Below are 25,770 nucleotides of genomic sequence, written 5' to 3'. Positions count from 1 at the left end.
AAGACAAGTTAAAAAAGAGTGAAATGAAAAGGCCTTTATGATCTGCCGGGTGCGTTTCATAAACCTATGAGTATTGATACACTTTGGTTCTGGCTCTTACCTCGGGGTGTTGACTGCGTATTGTATGGTTCATCCAGCAAGCCATAGCATGGAGGGTAGGGTGCATGTCATTTTTACCATCTAGATACTTCACTCCAGGGCCTGACACTCTCAGCACGGAATATGGTTGATAAATTAGGAATAATATGGAAAATGTTTAGATATCGGAATATTTCAAATTCACTGACAATATATTTTTACAGACTGACTAACACAGCGTGGAAACACAATAAAAACTATTTAATAAAGCTAAAGATATTCTTTGTATTGCCCTATATAAAAAGCTTAATATATTTAATACCAATTCACAGCATGGAAATAATCAAAAATCATAACATAAATGTATAAAGGTGACTCAACTTAAAATTTACAACCAAAATTATTTTAATAATGTAAATTATTAACATCAACATGTTCAATATACACTAAGACATAATTACACATAATGATCTATATAACCTTTCTATCTAAATGGTCCAAGTTATTAATGTGTCTAATGTAACCCATATAATTTACGTTCCTCCTAGTCATTCCAAATATAATACGAATGTAATGGTATTTGGATTACCAATTAAAAAGCAGTATCAGTTTGGATTTACGCAAAGCAAATGGAATTCGTTGATCTTGAGAAAGCATATGATTTAGATTTCCTCGAAAGCTTTTGTGGCGCTTAATAAGAAATTAATTCCCTCTGAGTATGTGAGAGATTTGTATGAGAGAGTAACAACTGTTAGGACAGGTGTGGATGAGACTAATAAATTTCATGTGAAAGTAGGATTGCATCAGGACTCAGTGCTTAGTCGTTATTGTGTTGGATCAGATAATCAGGAAATATTGAAACTGGATCAGTAGAGACCAGTTCTTGATGAAAAAGTTTAAAATATGGTAGAATAAAAAAAGTATTTAACATGTTCATTTAAAGATGGTGTTACCAGTACAAATAAGACGATAACTTTGGATGGTGAAATGTATGTGAAAAGTCCATATGGGCGGTATTACAGAATAATGGAGAAATAGATGGAGATGCAAGCAGTAGACTTAGAGCGGGATGGATGCAATGGAATGCAATGGGTGATGTGTTGTGTGATAAAAAGTGTGTTGTGTAGTAAAAAAGGGTAAAATTAAGAATTAATATATTCGAGGAAGTCTAGGAAGATGGTTCGGGCGTGTTCAACGTCAACACGCCAATCACCCAATACGAAGAGTTGCTAATTTACAAATTCCTGGAAGGAATAGAAAAAGAAGGTGGAAGAAGACTTGGGGAGAGACGCTTAGGCAAGATACGTCGGTGTAGGGGATTGATATTGGTTACATAGGGATAAAGGCAAAAAGAATGATAACGATATTGGTTTGTATAATATAACAACTATGTTCACGTACAAAGTTAAATGGTGCACTATTATGATTTTGCTACTTAAAGTTGGTTTTATACAATATTCGTCATAAAACAGATTACAAAGAAAGCATTATAATGCACTAGACCCGAATTCCTATGTTTGATTGAATTGAAGAAGGCATTTGACAGAGTAAGACTTAAAAATGTAATACATCTCTTGTATAATAAAGAGATCCTAGATCTAGATATTATAAAAACAATTGAAAATGCTCTATTCAAACAATAAGATGAAAGTGGGAATACATGGACAACTTACGGAACCCATAGATATAGGTACAGGCAATGGAATTAGACAGGGGAATTCATTAAGCCCTATGCTATTCAATCTAATTATGGATGAAATCATAAAAAGCGTCAATAAAGGAAGAGGACACAGAATGGGGAACAATGAAATTAAATTTCTTGGTTACGCAGACGATGTAATATTGATAGCCGAAAATGAAGATGTCCTTCAAAGACTAGTTCACAGATTTAATGCAAGAGCAAAAGAATTTAACATGACGATTTCAACTCAGAAAACTAGAACAATAGTAATCATTAAAGAACCAATGAGATGTAAACTTGATATTAGTGAATATTTTACTTATTCTACACTAAGAAAAGTGTAAAGAACTATATTTTTATTTTATATTTTAAAATGATATGTTCATTTCTGGAACAGGATGATTTTAAAGAATTTATTCTGTAGCGTTATATTTTTAAGTAATTGCTTCCATAAATGTTCTGTCGTTTCTTTTTCATTTTAGCAGAAACGACTTGTTGTGTGACTGGTACGGAATCTTCTTTTTACGTGGCTTTTGTGAAATCCACAAAGGGGTTCCGGCTTGTTCCTTGTTCTACCAATTTGTAACTTCTTCATTTCCCCGATCCCTTTTTTACCTGACACCCCCTTCTCGGGCTTACTTTGTTGTTTGCTGCCTGTTAATTCAAAGATTGTTTACCTTACTAAATCCTATATGTTTTAACATAAAAGTAAATACTTAATAGCCTTTAAAACACTTGGTAGTCTGAAAGAATGTAAATCCGTTCCAACGAATATCTTTACTGCTTGTCACTGAGCATTATAGATACCTTAAAGATATCTTAGATTCCTTCGTATACCATACAAGTAAATTCATCTTCAGATCTGGTTAGGCTTCAGTAGCAGTCCGGTGATTTACTCTATGCATTTTAAATAGCACTTCACACTCGAACTTAACTCAATGGTGTCTGTTGGTTATTTCTAGATTTTCTTTTTCTAACTTTCTCCAGAAGGTGGCAAAATATATGTGAGATAAAAATAAACAGGAATCAGCTCAGACTTATAACTTGTAATGCTCCAGTCAAGGGATACCTGTATACAATGGGAGCTTAAGCTACAGACTCTGTAGCAGAGATCCTCTGAACCCCTAAAACCATACACTAAATAAATGGTGGATTCTACCGTTACTTGATTGAAGTTCATTTTTTCTAAGAATAAAACCCTGAAAACTTTTGTTTTCTACACTTCTACAAAATTTATTACAATTTGTTTTCACTACAGCTGTTTTGGCAGAGTGCCTTTCTCAAGTGATGTATTTTTAGTATGTGTCTACACTTTATAGTATTTAACTGAACAAGTAGAGGAGAGAGCTGTTTGTCTCAAGTCGGTCATTCAGAATTATATCTGTATTTTTTCATTTATTATTTTCCATATCCATTCATTAAAAGAATGAATATGATCTAGAAGGTGAGTGCGTACGTAGAATCTGTTTTTCTATTATTGAAAGCTCTTTTGTGTTCTGCTTTACGTTTTTTAAAGATTCTACCAGTTTGACCGATGTAAGTCTTTGCACAGACCCCACATGTAAGTTATATACCTACATACACCACTGTGAGTGCTTTTTCTTAGGGCTCTTGTTGTTTTTAGTATTTTTACTTAAGTTTGTTATTGTCTGTTCTGAAAGCCGATGTTATTCCTTTCTTTTTAATGAGTTTGGCTATTTTTGTTCATATTTTGCTTGTATATATAATGGAGGAAAAGATAGGTACTGGGTTTTTTATCTGGTGGTGGAAAGACTAATTTCAGGAATTGCTTATGCAATTGCAAAAGACTGATATGTTTTTGTACATACTTACGACAAATGAATGAATTAAAAAGAAACGTATTTTAAAAGTGTGTGGGCGTTTAATTCCTAGCTGAGCGCTTTCGGCTTAGAAAGCCATCTTCAGAGCTATGCTATAATATAATAACTTAATATAGGTAACTATTAAGTGAAACAATGTTCAACTTATGTCAAAATTTATAAAATACCACTAAGAAAGAGGGATCCTATTGTTAAAAAAATAAAAAATTTACTTCAACTCTATCCAGATGGATGGGTGCTTGCACCCGTTTCATAACCAAAACTTTTAATCTGTTTTTTTTTGTAGAGTGCTGTCTTTTTGGAAGCAGAGCTTCTTATCGTGGGCTACGGATAAAATACATTAAATTAAAATAAAATAAATTGGCTTAGATTAAAATAAATTAAATTAAAATAAAATTAAAGTAAATAAAATAAATAAAATTGAATAAAGTAAAATAAATTAAATTAAGTTAAAAACCATCGCTCAGTGCGTAAGTGCTTAGACGATAAGAAAGCTATGCTACCACTCCTCGGTCACTCCCGGAGTGCCACAAGCAGTTTTTGATGTTTTTTAGAAACTTACAAAGTTTTTTAAATTTTGGAGAAAAAAATTTGTATTTTTTGAACAATAGGATCCCTCTTTCGTAGTAACACTTTTTAAATTTTGACGTAAGTTAAACATTCTTCTTCTTCTTCTTCCTCTTTATGAGCAATTCTGCTTGTTCATTGGCGGATTAATACCTCTATGAAAGGTTGTCACTCCATCTTTTGCGTGGTCGTCCGATAGTTCTTCTTCCCATTGGTTACTTATCTCTTGCTATTTTGACGACACGGGTCTCCTCCATTCTGCTTATGTGGTTATTTCATTCTTTTTTTCTATTTTGTGCCCATTCATTTATACACTGTACGTTACATTTTCGGGCAACACGGTAACCAAAACGTAAACAAATATTTTATTTGTCGTCTGCAATAAACTCAATTTCTGAGAGTTGTAACGGGAAATAAATTATTGAAAATATCCAGTGAACAATATAAGACATTAAGTGAAGGAGAGTGCTAAGAAAAAACTTTAAAATCGGTGAAATTACATCTGAAAACACCAAGGCCCTATAAAAAGTAAGATCGCTGTAATTGATAAGCCTAATTAACATCAAAGCATAGAAACGAAACTCTGACTTTTGAAATTGCGACGTTGCCGTTGTGAGTAGACTTTCGGGGTAGACACAGAAAAATAACAACGGTTAATAAACATAAAATAAATACGGTAAACGCTGTCTTCTCTGAACTGTTGAGGTGGAAGACAGTGTTTGGCGCCGGAAAATGGAAAAATATATGAAAAATTTAGACAGTGATGATACACTTTCAGAAGGAGGGGCAAAAAGGAAGGACAGATATAAAGACAGCGAGGAAGAAGATAACATTTTCAGAAAGAGCAAGAAGTTTTCGAAAACACCAACAAAAACTCCAGAGAAAAAAAATGAGGCAACAAAAATTGATCAATTACTAATAATGGTGAGCCACCTCACCGATGATATTAAGGAAATAAAAAGAAATCAACAAGAATGCAAGGAAACGATAGAAAAGCTCATAATGGAAAACAGAGAGCTGAGAAAAGAAAATTCAGAACTAAAACAAGAAAATATAGAGATCAAGGAGGAACTCAGAGAAATAACAAAAAACATGGAAGTTATGGAAAAACACCGACGAATAAATAACATAGTTATGTACGGCCTAAAGATAGACACATATGAGCAAGCAGGGTTAAAAGGAACAATCAATAATTTCATCAAACAACATATAGGAGTAGAGGTTAAAATAAGGAATGCTCACAAGTTAGGCTAAAAAACATGCCTAATTGAATTGGAAAACCAGGAAGAAAAAAGAAAAATAATGGAAAAAAAGCACAAGTTAAAAGAAATTAAAGAGTACAAAATATATATCAACGAAGATGCAACCACAAAAGAACGAGAAATACAGAAAACAATTAGAAACATTGCTCAAGAAGAAAGAAATAAAGGAAATGAAGTCAAGATTGGAGTAAAAAAAATATGGGTAAATAACAGCGAATGGAAGTGGAATGACAAAGAAGGCGCAATATGTAAAAAAACATCAAAAAACTAGCAACTAAATGTACTACTGGAATAAAGTTGACGAAACAAGCACAGAACAAGGTTAACGATAATACGAAAAAAGGAAAAAAGAGGAAAAAAATGATAACGGGACCAAAACACAAGAAAACATTACGAAAAGAACACTTACTTTTGGGAACATGGAATGTAAGAGGCACATATGGAGAAGGCAAACTTAAACACTTAGCGAGAGAAATCGAAAAGTTCCATTTTGACATAGTAGCTTTACAGGAGACGAAACAACTGGGAAATGATATATTAGAAATAGAAGATACAATGTTTTTTAACAGCGGTGGAAAGAATCGAACGTTAGGCACAGGTTTTATGATAAGAAAAGAGCTAAAAGAAGCACTAGTAGAGTTTAAACCAGTATCAGACCGCATATGTAGTATCAGGTTCAAGGGAAAATACCAAAAAATCACCCTCATAAATATTCACGCGCCTTCAGAAGAAAAAGATAATGATGTCAAAGAATGTTTCTACAATGAATTAAACAGAACAATCGAAAATATACCCAGATATGATATGAAAATTATTCTAGGCGACGCAAATGCCAAAATAGGGAAGGAAGAAGTATTTAGACCGACAATAGGAAAATATAGTAAACACAATGAAACTAATGAGAACGGACAATTCCTGATAGATTTCGCGAGAGAAAAAAATATGATCATAATGAGCACATATTTCGAACGAAAAGAAATACACAAGGAAACTTGGATATCGCCAGACAGAAAGACTAAAAACCAAATAGACCACGTGCTCATCGAAAAAGAAGAACAGCAATGTATAAAGAAGATAAGAACATACAGAGGACCAGACGCCGACTCAGATCATTACATGGTGGGCATCAAAATTAAGCAACTGATACCAGAAAACAAAAACAAAATAAAAAAAAAAGAAATGTATACATAACCCAATTCGATTAGCAACAAAGAAAGAGCAAGAAATATACGAGGAAACAATGGAAAGAGAACTAAAAAAGATACAAATAGAAGAGCAAACTGAGAACAAATGGGAAAACATAAAGCAAATAATGAACAAAGCAGCAAAAGAATGTAACAAACAAGAGAATAAAAAGAGGAAAGACTGGTTCGACATAGAGTGCCAAAAAGAAATAGAAATAAGAAAATCATTAAGGATTGAAATGATCACGAAAGAAACAACAGAGACAAAGAATAGATATAGGGAGCAAAGACAAAAAGTAAAGAGAGTGCTGAGAGAAAAGAAGAGAAAACACATAGAAAATAAGCTAAAAGAAATAGAAGAGAATTACAGAAATAAAAAAATAAAAAACCTATATCAAGGTGCTAGAAATGAAAAAAAAGGTTTCCAACAAAAACCCATATTCGTCAAAAACAAAGCAGGAGATAATATAAGCGGGGAAACAGAAATTGCCGATAGATGGAAAGAGTATTTTGATGAATTACTAAATGGCAATAATAAGTCAAACCAAAGAGAATGCGTGGAAACAGAAGCAAGAATCGAACACTTAGAAGACATAGAAGATAATTCACCCAGCAAAGAACAAATCGAGGAAATCATAAAAAATCTGAAAAACAACAAATCCCCTGGAAGCGATAACATAACAGCAGAGATGATGAAATATGGTGGAAAACTGCTAAATAATTGGATATACAAGATCATAAAGGAGATATGGATAAAAGAACGAATACCCGAAGATTGGAAGGAAGCCATTATTTGCCCATTACACAAAAAATGAGACAAAACAGAATGCAGTAATTACAGAGGAGTAGCGTTACTAAATACCGTATATAAAATCCTATCAAAATCCATAAAAGATAAGCTAGAAAAAGAAGTTGAAAATATAATAGGCGAATACCAGTGCGGATTTAGACGAGGGAGAAGCACAACGGACCAAGTATTCATAATCAGAGAATTACAAGCAGAAAGCTATGAACACAACTTACCAACGATAGCGCTATTCATCGACTTCCAGCAAGCATACGATAGAATAAAAAGGAAGGAATTAAAAGAGACCCTTGAGGAACTGGGAGTTAGCAGAAAGTTGCGTAACATGATACATCTTACTTTAGAGAATACAGAAAACAGAGTCAAAGTAAACAATCATGTATCGGACAAATTTATAGTAAACGAAGGATTAAGGCAGGGCGATCCTTTGTCATCATTACTCTTCAATTTATGCCTAGAAAAAATAATGCGAGAAGCGAAAATCAATAGAGAAGGACTCCTATATCATAAAAGACACCAAGTTTTGGCATTTGCGGATGATATAGTGTTGCTGGCAAGAGGAAAAAAAGAGCTACAGGAGATAGTACAGAGAATAGTAAAAGCAGCAAAGAAAATGGGACTTTACATAAATGAAACTAAAACAAAATGTATGCAGTGGACAGATGATCAGTTCAGGGATGGACAAAAGTTTAAAGTAGAAGTAGAAGAAAGATTATCATACGAATTCGAAATGGTAGAAAGATTTACATACCTAGGTACAATAATATCACGCAAACCTAACATTAAAGAAGAAATACAAGCTAGAATAATGGCAGGCAATAGAAGTGTACATGCTCTTAGTGGAATGTTGAAAAGCAAGTTTTTATCAAGAAAGGCAAAAATACAGTTATACAAAACAACTATACAACCAATAGTAACGTACTGCAGTGAGACATGGACAATGACAAAAAATGAACAAAATTTACTGGAGATATGGGAAAGGAAAATCCTGAGGAAGATATATGGAGGAATAATAAGGGACGGTTTATGGATAAGAAGATCAAATGATGAGTTAAAGAAATTATATAATCAACCTAACATAATAGGAGTCATAAAGGCACAGAGACTAAGATGGCGAGGTCACCTAGAAAGGATGCCGAACACGAGGACTTCAAAAAGGGTAATGAACTACACTATAACTTTAAAAAAGAGAAAAGGAAGACCAAAAAATAGATGGAATCAGGAGGTAGAAAAAGATATGGAAGAAATTGGACTACAAGGCCAGAAAAGAAAAATGAATAACAAGAAGGAATGGAGAAAAATCACATATCGAGCCAGAGAAGATCTCAGTACATAAAGAAAAGCGAAAATGAAGAAAGAACAAACTTTTTAAGCCATGGGCCTCTAAGGCCTTTAGTGCTATTGTATATATATATATATATATATATATATATATATATATATATATATATATATATATATATATACGTTACATTTTCTTCTATTGTCTTTACTTTTCTTTCGATCTCTCAGCGTATTTCCTGTAATTCTTCTCAGTACTCTCATCTCTGCCATTTCCAGTAGCCTTTGCGTTGTGGCTGTGTCGGGTCTTGTTTCTGAGGCGTATGTATTGGTCTTACACTGGCTTTATAAATTCTTGACTTCATCTCAGTGTCAATGTGTCTGTTTCGCCATATAGTGTTATTAAGGCATCCTGTCAGTCTATTTGCTTTTTGCACTTGATCTCTCACTTCTTTGTCCAGGTCTTCATAGCTAGACAGTGTAATTCCCAAGTATTTTATTTCCATTACTTGTTCAATACTGATGCCATCAATTTCTATTTTACATCTGGTTGGTTCTTTGCTGACTACTATTGTTTTAGTTTTCTGAGAGGAGATAGTCATATTAAATTCTTTTGCTCTTATTGCTGTTAAATCTGTGAACCAGTCTTTGCGGACTATCTTCATCTTGGGCTATCAATATTGCGACGTCCGCGTAACATTATTTTAATTTCTTTGTTTCCCATTCTGTATCCTCATTCTTTGTTAACGGTTTTGATGATTTCATCCATGATCAAATTGAAGAGCATGGGGCTCAATGAATCCCCTTGTCTTATTCCGCTGCCTATTTCTATAGGTTCTGTAAGTGGTCCATCTATTCTGAATTCCATTTTGTTTTTTTTGGTAGATGTTATCGATAGTTTTTATAATATTTAGGGGAACTTCTCTATTATACAGAAGATACATCTTTGAGTCTTACTCTTTCAGTCAAACGCTTTCTTTAGGTCAATCAGACACAGAAATGCTGATCTATTATACTCTAGTGATTTCTCAGTGATTTGCTTTATAACGAATATTGCATCTGTACACGATCTTCTACTACGAAAACCCTGTTGTTCATCTGCTAAACTTATCCTGTGATTTATTAGCACTTGTAAAATTTTAGTTCTAAGTTTTAGCGTAGTATTTAACAAGTTTATACCTCTGTAGTTTTCTGGCTGTTTTTTATCTCTTTTTTTCAATAGTAGAGTTAGTTCGCACGTTCTCCATTCTTCCGGTATTTTATTGTGTTTTATAATTTTTGTTTTATAAGTTAAACATTGTTACACTTAAATGGTTACTTATATTGAGTTATTCTATTGTAGCATAGCTCTGAATGCTTTGTAAGTCGAAAGCGCTCAGCTAGGAATTAAATGCTTTTTTAGACCTTTAAAAGATTTTTCTTTTCAATTCATTCATCTTTCTTGTGCAGTTTTTTTTTAAATTTTGTTTAACGTTTGTTCGTTGCACCCATTTTTTACTGCTATTTGCGTAATGATATTCAATTATATCTCGAAGTTATTTTTTGACATGTGAATTTCTGTTAATCTTTGTAACATGCTACTTCTTCATGTGCCATGTCCTTTCAGGACGTTGGTTACCATCATAGCTATCTTAGTTTTATTCACTGCCACTCTAAATAACATGCTTGTATTAATACAATCGCGAGTTCTTCAACTATGAAGTCTTTGTTTGTCCTGGACTGCATTTGCCTGCTATTTTCGCTTGCGTTATATTTTGTAGCAATCTATATTTTTGACCTCTCATTACATGTCCGTATAGATCATCGCTATATAAACATGATAAAATACATCTATCAAAATGGGACAGCAAGTGTGAAACTGGCAGATAAAAAGACCAACGTATTTAAAATAAAACGGGGAGTGCGACAAGGAGACACAATTTCGCCAAAATTGTTTATAACATTATTAGAGCATATGTTTAAGAACGCAAATCTGAGTGAAAAAGGAATTAATGTCAATGGAGAAATGCTTAATCATTTGAGGTTTGCTGACGATATTGTCCTTTTTGCTGACAGAATCGATGATGCAGTATCGCAACTGGAGAAACTATACCTAGCCTCCCTACAAGTAGGATTAAAAATCAACCACACAAAAACACAAATCATGACAAATCTTGTGTTAAGCGAAAAGATTTCAGTAAATGGCATGCATATTGAAGAAACCACCTCATATAAGTACTTAGGACATGAGATACGCATAGGAAGAGATAATCAAACGTGCGAACTAAGCCGCCGCATAGGACTCACTTGGGTGGCATTCGGCAAGCTAAGCTATGTTCTTAAATCAGAACTGCCTATGTGTCTTAAAAGAAAAGTCTTTAATCAGTGCGTGTTGCCAGTACTTACATATGGTGCAGAGACAATAACACTAACCAAGAAAGTAAGAAATAAAATTTGTGTTACCGAAAGAGCCATGAAACGATCGATGTTAGGCATTTCTCGTAGGGATCGGATCACGAACAAGGAAATAAGACGGAGAACAGGAGTGACAGATGCCATAGAAAGAATTATGAAGTAGAGGTCGTTCATACAAGATGGTCTGATGACATAAAACTGATCGACAAAAATTGGATGCAAACAGCACAAAACAGAAATACATGGAAAAGACTGAGGGAGACCTATATCCAGCAGTGGATAGATCCGGGTTAAATGATGATGATGATGATTACATGTCCGAGGTACTCCAGCTTTCTCCTCTTGATGCTTCTTATAATCTCAATAGTCTTGCTGAGACGTTCTAGTATTGTGGAGTTTCGAATCTTCTCCACCCAAGAAACTTTTAAAATTCTTCTATGGTACCACATTTTGAAAGCCTCAAGGTGATTTAGATAATTTTTATTCACAGTCCAAGACTCGACACTATAAAGTAAGACCGAGAACACGTAGCAGCGAAGTAGGCGGATCCGCAATGTCAATTTTAGGTCTCTGTTACATAATACCTTGAACATCCTTTTAAAAGCGGCTCTGCCCTGCTCAATTCTGAATCTAATTTCACCATGACTCTCTACAGTAACATGCTAAGCCCCTAAAGTAGGCCGCTAATTTATATTGTGTGGAATTGGATGATGAATTATTAATAGCTGTGTGAGTATGGGGAGGTTTATGAAACACGAAAAAATTTATGTTTGTTTTAAGTTTCATAATTTTTAAATCTAGAAAATGTATGGATTGAATTTATGATTGATGTTATATTTCTATTTTAAATTTAATATGACTGTGAAGTGAATTAATGTAAGATAAAAATTGGTCAAGTTGCCTGATAGTTTCCGTAAAAACTGTTTGAATACTGGATGTTTTGAAATATTTGTTTCTAGATGATCCATAACAATGTCTGACAGCAATGGGCTTAGAGGATTACCCATAATAAGTGCTCATTGCTCGGCATTTTCTCTAGCGCTGTTCTGTGGAATTTTGACATTGCTTTTTTTCAGTACACTTTCTGCAGATTAATTTGAATGAACAATTTATTTTAATTACAGACGAACTTCAACATATATAACTAGGATACATAATAATATGACCTCGTACAATAAATCAATTGTGTATTCAGATTTTGAATTAATATTCTGTCATTTTAAATAAAAAGTTTCATTTGTGTAACGTTGAAACTTCTTTATCCATCTAGGAGTTATCTAGTTATATTATCACAATAATAAAAATTGATTTAATTGATTAATTATTAACAATTTGATTTTTAACTCTTTATTTTTTAAATTCATTTGTGTAAAAAATATTAAACTAATTGCCTACAATATTTCAGGTATTTCAAATATTATATTTTCAAAAATTACTGGCTCTATTCATGTTAAAGCTAGTGAAGGCGTTGAAGCAAGAAGAATTAATGTGGGTTTGGATTTAAAACTGAACAAAAAGAATAAGGAAACGCCTGGTTATACGAAAAAGTTATATAATTATTGGTATTACACAGAGAAAACTGCAGAACTAGTTAAAGAATATATTGACAAATTTCCAGAAATAGTAGATTTTTTAAACAAGCCTTATGACAATGATGCCACGTTTGAAAGTTTATTTCCAACAAACAGGTATGTCAAAATCTAAATTTTAATTCAAATGTATTATTTTTATTATAAAAGAAAAAACGGTGTATTAAAAACATGAGATATTGGCTTGTCATTGAATCTATGACGTGCAATATCACTGGAGAACAAAAAAAATTGTTCTGTTGCATGAAATTTTGTAACTAATTTGGGATATTTCTTAGCCACTGAATCTGAAAGCTCTATTTTTTTGCAATTTATATTTTATATTTGTACACAAAAATAACGTTATATCTTACGTCGGAGGGACATCTCGATAGTATACACTTTATTACAATGGGGTATGTTTTAAATTATTATAGATATCGTTGTAAGTGACATTAACTCGTAACTTCTAAAAACTTATTTATAAGCAATGGAAAATGAATATAGCCACAAAATAACAAGTAAAAACTCATTCTATGTCAAAAAGTATATTCTCTCGCTGAAAATATAGTATACACTTCATGCATGTTTACATATAAATGTATATCATATATTATCCAATAGAGAGAATATGTTTATGGTACATGATGTTTGTATCGGTTATTTTATGACTATATCTATTTTCCAATACATTAAAACGCCAATGCCCTTAAAAGAACGCAATAAAAAATCAAACACAGCTATTCTTACACTTAAGTATTTATTTCTATAATTTTGTTTGGTAAAATATTGCTTTGTTGTAAATTCTCTTTTTTCTTTTGTCTATTTTTGCTGTCTGTTTCTTTCATGATTGTTCATTGTTCTCTACTCTGTGTTCATTGTCCCAGACATGTTTGCATATCTGGGATCTGTCGAGGTCTCTGTTTTTGATGTATGATTTTTGCTCGTTTATCCTGATACTTAATGATCTTGCGATTTCTTCCACATAAAAATTGCTGCATTTATAAGTATTTTATAGATGCAGTTCTTTGATATCTCCTGTGTGTTGTTTGGTTTGGTTTTGGACAGAAGAGATCTCTGTTTTTTTAAAACACATTTTTTCCTGAAATGCATTTCTATTATAGCCGATATATTGGACTCTTAATGATTTGATAGTTCTCTTTTTGATGTTTATGTTGTACTTTTAGTGATAATTTAAATATCTGTTTCTATGGTGAATATGATTTATTCTTCTTGCATAATATATAGTTTTTAATACAGTGATAATTACAATAAATTTTGTATAAGTAATTAATTTCAATAATACGATCCTCTCGTTTTTACCTATCACCTGGGGAATACTAATTTATTGCTCTGTATGTTTTGTTGAAATAAAGTATAGGAGTCTTGGCTGGTTATATTTGGATTTTGCGATATTCAAAGAAAGTAGCAGGAATGTAAAGCTGCGTTGACATGAGTAGTGAATCACGAACGTGAGCCACGCTTTCGTCACGCTCGGTGCGCATACAGATATGCGAGCCAAACGGTACACGTACCGTATGCGTACAGATCCTTGAAAAATATTCTACATCGTACTGATCGCATACTTATCTCGATCCATGGAAAGCGACAAATCAACAACGAACACACATGTGCGAAATGATTCATTTTATTTATAATTTGGGTACTGATTTATGTTTATGTTTTTACTTGTTTAACAAAAATAAAAATATATACAATAATCAGTTTACTGTTTTCTCACGTCTCTCTAGAAAGGAACACGTCATTCACACAATGTCGATTTGATGAGACAATAAAAATGTTCGCTGCGTCTAGTAAGTGCCGTCCAAACTGAAAGACGAGCTTCCTTTGAAGTCGTGGAATAAACCGCAACAATACATTAACGAATATATCGTTCGCATACCGTATGCATACCGTTTGGCTCGTATATGTGTACCGACCTTTAAACAAGTACATTCGTGAAATACGAAGATTAAATTCTCTTCACGACTCAACATAATAAATACGATCTGAGAAGATCAAACTCGTTTGATTTTTGGATCGTGTTATCCTGTGTACAGTTGTGAGTGGTGCAATGTCGAGGTCAATATCCACTTAAAATAATGTCATATGATGTGTGTTTATAGTTTAAAGTGTTTGTAGTTAATAAAATTAGAAAAATGACACCACTCAAAAGATCAAAAACAATGTTTAGGTTACATTTTAATAAACTTAATTGCGAGCAATAATATTGCTGCAATTTTTGCTCTAAAGTTTAAAAAAACATTAGGAAATAACTCCAATTTGTACGCCTACGTAAAACAAAAACATGGCGTAGCTTTTAATCAAGTAAGCAAAAGGAAAGTCAGCGAGAATACGAACTAGAGTGAAGGTCATATATCGAAAAGTAATGCAGTGGCTGATAAAGATAAAACTGAGAATGCAATAAAGCAATACCGCTATTGAATAAGTAATGTTTTTACCTAATTAGACAAATTCTTTTAGAGCATCTCAAACTGGATCCAAAACTTCTATAAATTTTCTTATGGATAATTTGGGGACTCTAAATAGCTAAAATATTCTAGCAATTTCAGTTTGACCCATAGAGTTTCTCTCATATTAATAGATTGTTTTTTTTTTTAATTTTGGAGCTAACAAGTTCCAATAAATATTGAAAATGGTGTTCCGACATTCTAAGCAAATCTTTAGAATCTTCAGGGTACTTGGAGATGTCTTTAATTAAATTAGTATGACTTCGTTGTTGAACGCACTCCTTTGTAAACCATCGCCTTTTCTTCCTTTTTCTTGCCAAAGTTTATGAAATCCTGTCTGCTATAACTCCACACATAACTTGACATGCTTCTGCCACCAAGCACTGCATATTCGCCATGAAGCAAATATTTACCGTGTAAACTCTCTTGACGAACGAGGCATAACCACGATCGTGAAGTTATTAAGATTCGTTTACCCCAAGAGTGACTCTTACTCGTTATTCACTACCCATATCAACGCGGTTTATCTTCGTATTTCACGAATGTACTTGTTTACACGGAACGTGTCTTACGAAAGCGTGGCCCACGTTCGTAATTCACTACCCATGTCAACGTGGATTAAGGTTAATTCTATGCTAATTATTACAACCGAATTTCGTTAGTTCTACCAAGCTCTACGGTCGAAGTTAGTAAGTGTATTCAATATAAATATGAGTAGACTTGAAGTCCTTATGCTTAAGGTGTTTTTCTTTATATATTCGATAATATTATTATATAGTTGTCTTTTGATTCTACTGATGTGGTTTGATATTTTAGTATTCGTTCTTTGAAATTATCTTTGATTTCAGCGAACAACGATTTAAAGAATTACAGCAGTGGATAAAATCTTTACCTATTAATTCCATAGAGAGGCAACCTTGTAATAGTAAAAGTTTAGAACCAGAAACTATTGAGGCTTTAGAACGAACTATAGATGCTTATAAAGACACACCTGTAAAAAACAGGAATATTCAAATAAAACCACAATTTTTGTATAGGGTATGTATCGTACAGTAATTATTTAAAGTATATAATGAAAACAAGAGCTGCGAAATCACGTATTTTTACCTAGATTCTATATTCGTTTATTAGGGCCTTACCGTTAAATAATTTTGACAGGAATTTTCAAGGTCGTTTGTGCTTAAGCTCTTTTACTTTATGTAGTTGCTATAGTTTAGTTTAAATATTTATAAAATACTTTATTTACTTTAGCCTGAAATTCAAAGCGGTACGATAGAACCCGATCCAAAAACTGAAACTGATGTTCTAGATAGAATAGTTAACGTAAGGCATGGGTACTCAGTTCCATTTGGACATAAAGGGACAGTTACCGCAATAAGGAATTCTAGTACTAACAACGAAAGAGACACTATGTATGAAGTTGTATTTGATAAACCATTTCGAGATGGCTTAAAGTTAAATTGTTCAGAAAACAGAGGATATCTGCTGCCGAAAACTGCCCTTATTAATATATCTTACGGAGAACGTTTGATGGTGGAAAAGACTGGAAAGCCAGGTAAACAAATAATTTTATTATATGTTTAAATTATATATATATATATATATATATATATATATATATATATATATATATATACATGGTTCTATCAATGGATCTTAAATCATTGGGAGTTCTGTGAACTATATTTAACGCTCAAATATTCACTTACTCTGTGTTATCATTTTTATTTATTTGATGTTAATGATTTTATATAGTACCGCCTAAGAACCGCTAGACCATCCTCCGCAGATCTAGTGAGATCGCAATACGGTATTGAAATACAAAGAAAAAAACAACGGTTTTTATTGGAACCATCTGACAATCGGACCAACAATCTGAGTATGTCAAATAAATATGGCCGGAGTATCTTAACCAGATCCTTACAAAGAACAAATTGACGTTGTTACAATCCAAGAAATACATACTACCAATGACCTCCATTTAATCAGTCGCTACCTATTACAGAGCAGATAATAACCATATAAGCACAGTTTACTGTTAGTCTATACAAGAGATATTCATACTGCGGTGAGTGTAGACGAAATAACTATTGACAACATATGCAATCCACCGAATGCTGGATAGCTACCAGATGAGCTTCCTACTTTTGCTCACCTGGCAAGATATTTTTAATAATTAAGAATTAAGCTTAAGATTAATTAAGAATTTTTAATAGATAAATTTTTCAAATTTAAATATTTTAATTTACAACTAGTCTCATCGTAAAGTACGGCTAAAAATACATTAAAAATGGTATATATGTTATATATAAAAATTTTGTAGTTTAAAAGTTATTAAAATTTTTAAGTCGAGAAATCAAAGATTTAGTCATTACTTTTAGGCCTCATAACTTTTTACATGGTGCATTTTTCTCTAGAAGCTGCACGTACATAAAAAGTTTGGATCTATTTCGACAATTTACTATTGAAAACAATAGAACAATCTTTTTTTTTTCATTGAGTTAACAAGCAAGAAGCAAATAGCTTTTCGTTCTTGCAGAATCAAATGCACAGATCGGGCGAGACAATTTGTCAAACCTAAGAACAAGTTTGAAATTCTTAAAATTGCCACGCCAGTAGAAGTAAACAACTCGATGTATAAACATCGGTCGGTACAGTCTGCGATAGAGTTTGCATAAAGAACAGTGACAGTGACGTGAAATGGAATTTAAATCAAACTTGAATTGAAAAGTTTTGTCCGGTCAAACCGAGAAATTTTAGCGAATGTTATACACTTTATGCAACAAGAAATGCACAGAAAATTTGTCACTGAATACAATTACAATAGATCTCATGAATTTTTGAGAAAAGCCATGAGGGATATAGGGTTTCGTTGGAGAAAACCAAAAAATAATAGAAAACTTGTAATGGAAAAACTGGAAATCCAACAATTGAGAAATTTTCTTCGAGATATTAAAAAATACCGATAAGATAACCGACCTATCATATATATATATATATATATATATATATATATATATATATATATATATATATATATATATATATACGGTATACTCCCTTTATAACGAACACGGTATTACGAGGTTTCGCTTATAACGAGGTACATTAGATGTCCCGTAAAATTTCTATTGAACTATAACCCTCTATAGCGAGGCAAATTTGGTTATAACGAGAGAAAATAAAATTGAAAAACGTGTTTTTTTACGTTTTTGGCCCGGACGTGGCTATAAATAAATACCTTTTTAAACGGCCCCGCAATAAATATAACTGCCGCCCGCAATAAACTTCTTTACAATAAATACAACTGTTTCACATATTTAGAAAATATGATAGAATAATACTGAACAATTTAAAGCAGTCAAAAACGACAGAATTCTTCCAATGGCAGAAGCAATAGTTTATGTTATCCTTGAAAATGGGCTTTATACATTATGTAGTTGGGAAAAATGCAAGTACAGTTTTTTTGTTTAAACCTATATTATTGACAATAAAAAAAAACTCTTTTTTGTTTTAATGTATTTCATTGACAATAAAAGTAAACAACTTTTTTTCAAAAACGCCTTTCAAACAATATTTATTAGCATCTTATATTGCTCCGAATGATTTCACTATAGGAAGTTAATGTTTTAGAAAACTACATATTCGTATGCATGCACAATATTATTGTTGTCTGATATAACGAGATCGGCTTATAACGAGGTAATTAGTCTTCAGTTCTCGTTATAGCGGGAGTCTACTGTAAATATATATATAAATATATATATATATATATATATATATATATATATATAAATATATATATATATAAATATATATATATATATATATATATATATATATAAATATATATATATATAAATATATATATATATATATATATATATATATATATATATATATATATATATATATAAATATATATATATATATATATAAATATATATATATATATATATATATATATATATAATATATATATATATATATATATATATATATATATATATATAAAATAAAGTTTTATTTTGAGGTTGCAGTCATTAATAGGACAGGAAAGTGAAACTCTTTGTTCTTTATCAAGCTTTCGCAAAATTTATTTGCTTCTTCAGGATATGCTAAAATATGGTATCAGTAAATACAATGAAATTAGAATTAAATAGCATTGTATAAAACTAGTATAACAACTTACAACATGAGGTTAATCCATTAAATTTTCAAATTTACAAAACATTAAAACTTAACTTATTAAAATTATATAGTTATGTAAGTACAATATTTTAATTTTATTTAATTTTGTACAAATTCATTATGACATTGATTATGTTGATGTTTGATTTATGTCAGAAAGACACTCGTTTCTGTTTATTATATTTTTTGTTGTTGATAACTAGCTCTTGATTGTTATTATGGTTACGTACAAAGTGGCGCCAAATATGAATATTTAAATTTTTTGAAATTATAGTATTTATAGTCAGAAAATCTAATATTAGAAAATTATAGTATTAATTTTCGTAAGACAGAATGTAATTATAGATATTGCTTAGTTTATCAATATCAGTTTTTTTATTAACGGATTGATATTTATTTATGCATACCATTTCTAAGAATTCTCTTTTATTTAATTGGTTAAATAAAATTAAATAAAATTTAAAATTAAATAAAAGAGAATTCTTAGAAATGGTATGCATAAATAAATATCAATGCGTTAATAAAAAAACTGATATTGATAAACTAAGCAATATCTATAATTACATTCTGTCTTACGAAAATTAATACTATAATTTTCTAATATTAGATTTTCTGACTATAAATACTATAATTTCAAAAAATTTAAATATTCATATTTGGCGCCACTTTGTACGTAACCATAATAACAATCAAGAGCTAGTTATCAACAACAAAAAATAGAATAAACAGATACGAGTGTCTTTCTGACATAAATCAAACATCAACATAATCAATGTCATAATGAATTTGCACAAAATTAAATAAAATTAAAATATTGTACTTACATAACTATATAATTTTAATAAGTTAAGTTTTAATGTTTTGTAAATTTGAAAATTTAATGGATTAACCTCATGTTGTAAGTTTTTTTACCAATTTTATGCAATGCTATTTAATTCTAATTTCATTGTATTTACTGATACCATATTTTAGCATATCCTGCATAAAATGCATTTATCTCGAAAACGGTTGAATTTCCAGGTTACTAACAAGTATACCTTTTCTTTGTAAAAATAATGTATCTGTAACATTTTTTAACACAAATAGAGCTAACTTAAAGAGCAAAAAAGTTAAGCGCAAATTTATGCCACACATGTGGCATATGTGGCGCCCTCTATTAGTTACATTAAAGTAAGTATAAAATTATAATTTATTTTACTTAAAAGCATCCAACTGTAAAATTTTGTCCAAAAATATTTAGAAACGTAAAAGTTATAGCGAAAAATAAAATTTTAATTTTGCACTTTAACACCCTGTATCTTTCTTAATATCAACATTTTATTAAAGCAATTTGGCTTAAATCGTAATATTTTAAAGTGTAGAATCTACTGTTTTTTTTTGTACAATTACTTAAGGACCACCCTGTATATATATAAAGTGCACTCTTAAGTGAATGGGATGTTTTCGGTCAATTTGGAGATAAAAAAGACAAGAGTTGTGCTACTTTATCTATTTAATGAAGACGTTTCGCCCACTGTTTAATGAGCATCATCAGTTCATCTAAAAGAGTGTTATTAGCAATACATCTAATATGAGAAACAATTAAGTAAATGATCTTACCTTTAAAAGATCTGTAGCGTTAAAATGGTATTAATGTGAAGAAACATCGAAAAGGCAAACATCAAAAATTAATCTAATAAATACATCAGCAAAAAAAAACACAGAAACACAGAACGCCGGAAGATTCCCAATTTACGTAATTTTATATTAATTTTTTTAATTTAACTTTTGACAACATTGATTGATTATAAAATCTGCCCAAACACTTCTTAACACAACGTGCAAGCTGAAAAATGTCCTAATATGAGTTCAACGAAGAATACAATGAAAGACTGGCCAAGACAACAGAATCTGACTTTTTTAGAAAGTATGTTAAAAGTCAATCTTTACAGCATTGTACAAAGCCATACACCCAGATTTAAGGTTTATGAAATTTACAGAATACTAAGTAATAATGGTCATTCGGCATTAAGGCTGCCTCCATATCATCCAGATCTCAATGCCATACAACTAGTGTTGGCATCTATTAAAAAATACTTGGCTGAGAAAAACGTTGACTTAAAGTTCTGTGGATCGTTTTTGCGATGAATTTTTTGAAACGTTTTAAAATAAAGGGTGGAAAAAACTATGTAAAACCGCTAAACGTTTCGAACAGTTTATGGTAAATAACGTTGTGAGTAGTATATAACGTGTTGTTGACTGATGTAACCATTTATTAAACACTACTGTACACTCTTAAAATGTTAATTATCTTAAATATAATAGTACTTAGTTGACGTTGACAATACGTGATGCATTAACTTGCCATCTTGACGTTAAATTAGTTCTGATCTCCAGATAATGATTGTTGTTGCTTTTAATAGCCCTGGCCTTGCCTGTGTCAGCACTTTACTTATTCGTGTCAAGTTTGTTCCCTTATGAATGTCCTCGATTCGAATTACCAAACATATTTATATAAACAAAATGCGAAACTATGTTACACGAGTATGAATTATAATATTTTATATAAATGAATTCTAATATTTTAGAAGTAATATTACAAGTTTTTTAAGGAAAAAGAACCTGTTTTAGATTTAGTTTTTGGTTAAATAATAATTAATTTCCAGGAAGACAGTAGTAGTGATGTCAGTGATAATAATTCCGAGTCTAATAGTGATTTTTCAGGAGTTGAGCCTCTAAACATTTGACTCTTCTTAATTATTATTTCTTATTGCTATGTCTTCCCTAAGTTTTCAAATTTTCTTTTTTGCCCATTTCTAAGGCTCTATGCGCTTTTTTATATATATATTTTGGCTTTTTTACTTAATTAGATGGCTTCTAGAGGATTTAAGTTCTTGGACGTACTTTTATTTTTTAGTCTCTCTACGACACTTTTGCAATCTGTAAATAAAATGCTTTTGGGTCTATGAGTCCCTTGTATATATTTCAGAGCTTTACTTATTGCAAACATTCTGCTGTATATATCGTTGCCTCATCTGGTAATCTGAACTCTTTATATTTTGTTGTGTGATCATAAAAAGTGGCACCTGTACGAATTTGTTTTTTGGTCAGAGAGTGTAAAATAATGTTCATTCAGTTACTCCTTGAAGATGTCATAAGTTTTGTTTAATTTATATTCACAAGTTTTAAAGTTTTTCTTTGTACAATAAAAAACAATATCACCTACAAATTTTATTATTCGTATGTCTGGAAGTTTAACACTGGCATCCATTGTATACAATAAAAACAAAACTGGATGTACAATACTGCCTTGGGGGAGTCAAGGTTCGTAGTTCTAAGTGTAGTAGTTACTTCTTCTGTCTGTATGCAGCGAACTTATAAAGTTCGCTAATTGTTGAAATCCAATTGAAATCAATTTATTCGTTAAAACATCTAGATTAACGTTATCAAATGCCTCTGTAATATCGTTGAAACCTGCCATAGTCATGAGGTTACTAGTAAATCCAGCTAAAGTATCTGTTATAATTACTGTTAATCCTTCCAATGTTGACCTAGATTTTCTGAAACCATGTTGTGTGTCAGGTAGAATATCTTCATTCTCTAACCATTGCTCAAGACACAGTTTAATGCTAAAATAATTCTTTAGCAATATACTGTGCTTCAGACGAATTTTGATAAGCCCCTCGCAGGTTTTCAGCACACATGAAGCTAATAATATAGGCCTATAAAAGGTTGGAATGGAATCCGGTTTGCAGTGTTTTTTTATTGAGATGATAATATACTCCTTCCAACTTTCGGGGATTGTTGTTTGTCCTTTCCATATTTCATTATATTATATACTTAACTGCTACTTGTTTAGAAAAACAAGACTACATTGGTTTATTGCATCAGATAAAATATTCCCATATGTGTCAATAAATTCGCAACTCCAAGAAACAAGGTAGGCATTAAAATCACCTACTATTAAAAAGTTTTGGTACATTAGCAAAAAATTCATTCCAATCTGGCACTGTTATATTCTTTCTTGGTTCAATATATAATGAAACTATATGAATGGTTTTTTATTAGGTAACAGTTTAAGTTTAAGTTTGCTTGAATTAATACTATGGACTACCCTTCCATATCCGTCTGGACGGTCTTTACGAGACTAACATGTAATTTTTTGGCTTTGAAATCCATCATTAAATCAATAATAACAGTAGCCATATTTTTTGTTTATTAAACTTTATTGGTTATTATTACCTTGTTTATTATATTTAATGTAAGAACATGTATAGGAAATGTAAAGCATAAAGGAAATTAAAAAAAGCTTTTTTTAAAAAAGTTAATTTTTAACAAATACCTACCTTCCTGTATCACTAAAGATTAAAATGACATTAATGGATTACGTCAAATTCAACAAAAATTGTCTTGCTAATGACTCAATTATTTGTGTACTACAGTTAAATAGCAAAACAGACCAAATTTTTCTTAGCTCTGTATTTAAAAACCCATTAAATTCATGACTTTGTCCTATTCATGACCCTATGTCGACATACGTACTCGATTTGTAGGTTTGTGTGTACGGTTTGTGTTTTTGGTTCTGCAAGAGCGAAAAGCTATTTGTTTATTGCTTGTTAACTAACTGAAAAATAAAGTTTCTTTCATTTTTTTCAATAGTAAATTGTCGAAATAGGTTCAAACTTACTATTTATGTGCAGCTTCTAGATAAAAATGCACCATGTAAAAAGTTATGTGGCCTAAAAGTTAGATCTTCGATTTCTCGACTTAAATATTTCAATAACTTTTAAACTATAAACTGTTTATATAACATATATAGCATTTTTAATTTATTTTTAGCCGTACTTTACGATGAGACTAGTTGTAAATTAAAATAATCAAATTTGAAAATTTATTTATTAAAAATTGTTTATAAAAATTGGTACCACTTGTTGAGATGGGGGGACATACATATTCGTATTTAGCGTAAACTTTAACATAAGATAGAATAGTTTTCAACAATTCACACAGAATTCATACAGAAAGGTACCCTGCTGTTACACTAATTTATATCAATCAGCGAACCTGGCTCTAACAATGTCACAAGAGAAGTTCTTGAGAACTTTTCTAAATTCCAACATAGGTCAATGGTAACAACTAAGCTTGTGATTATAGTTTGTGATTAGCTGCGCAAAAAAACTCATTCCACGTGGAATAACCAAATCGTAAATTCCATGCTAGAATTATGAATGTAAAGGCCTACTTGATAAATATGAACAATCTGGATACTCACGATGCTTCTTAATCCGAATCTTAATTTTACATACAGTAGCCGCACTCTGTCGAACCTTTTTAGAAAAATGAATTCTATTTTAAACAATCCTCATAACAAATTTTACGGCCTCCAAACCGGAAGACATAGTTAAATGCATAGTTAGACTTTCCAAATCAATCATAGAAAACAAAGCATAAGAGAGAAGTTCGGTATTAGTCAAGGCTGCACAACAGCAAAGCCTATAAATTATGAAGCTCATAGAGTCTGACGAACTAGCACACGCATTAAACTTAATTATTAAATGTCGAAAAGTAGCAGGAGTTGACAAAATTTATCTCGAATTTATAAACCACAGGAGTAGGTGGTTATTTTAATCTAACAATCAAATAATGATTAAGCAGAAGCTGCCTAATTCACGCAATATCTAAACCGGGAAAAGACCCTGCATTACCTGATAGGTGGATAGCTGCAGGCCAATCTCTTGTTGTAATATCTGCTATAAAGTATTTGCAAACCTAAATATCCCTCCAGCGCAAGATGGATTCCGAAAGAAACTTACAACAAAAGTGGCTTTCATAAACCAATACTGCAAAAAGGGTGTTTTATTTAAAATGGTACCTTACCAATTATTCAACATTATGATAGACCAAATGCTAAGTGACATACTTTCCAAATAAACCGCACTGGAGAAACTAATAGATCCAGAACCTTGCAAAACGGCCTACCACAAGGATCAGTTCTGTTTCCCTCCTATTCAATATTTACACATCGGTTGTTCCGGTCATCATCTCACGGTAATTTACCTATTTTTTTTTTTTTTTTTCTATGGAAGCCGTCTGTTCTAAACCGATCGTACTGCAGACAGTTGGTTTATTATACATCTTCCATTTACTCATGAGATCCATTCTAGGATTGTAGAACTCTGTACAAGCTCATACAAGTATAGAGAATGGATACCATATGATTTTGGAGTTACTTGATAGTCTCCGAAAAGTGTTTCCCGTCTGCGATGTAATGACTCGCGTTCCTGTAATATATGATTGAATATTTTAGGTCCCCTGCTACAGAGTATGCAGCTGAATTCTCTTGAAAAAGTCCCATTTTACGTAGGCGTTATATGACTGGCGTATGCACAGTAAGGAAGCCTGTTATATCTCTGAGCTGATTTCTACTTGTTTTCCTCAGTACTTCGGTCCCATTAGCACGTGTCCGTC

The 25,770-nt window shown here is 31.6% G+C and overlaps 1 protein-coding gene across 3 annotated transcripts in view; it reads left to right on the top strand.

The window, feature by feature from the left end:
- Nucleotides 1–25,770, top strand: part of pcm (5'-3' exoribonuclease pacman) — a 160,287-nt gene that overhangs the window by 75,276 nt on the left and 59,241 nt on the right. For all 3 annotated transcript variants that reach the window (XM_072540490.1, XM_072540489.1, XM_072540488.1), the window contains exons 12-14: nucleotides 12,499–12,781; nucleotides 15,981–16,170; nucleotides 16,384–16,687. In XM_072540490.1, coding sequence (XP_072396591.1) covers nucleotides 12,499–12,781; nucleotides 15,981–16,170; nucleotides 16,384–16,687 — 777 coding nt within the window. The remainder of the gene's footprint in view (nucleotides 1–12,498; nucleotides 12,782–15,980; nucleotides 16,171–16,383; nucleotides 16,688–25,770) is intronic.

The sequence above is a fragment of the Diabrotica undecimpunctata genome, chromosome 8, assembly GCF_040954645.1.
Source record: "Diabrotica undecimpunctata isolate CICGRU chromosome 8, icDiaUnde3, whole genome shotgun sequence".
Lineage (NCBI taxonomy): Eukaryota > Metazoa > Arthropoda > Insecta > Coleoptera > Chrysomelidae > Diabrotica > Diabrotica undecimpunctata.
Note: the sequence above shows the minus strand (reverse complement) of the source record. Positions and strands in the feature narration are given on the sequence as shown.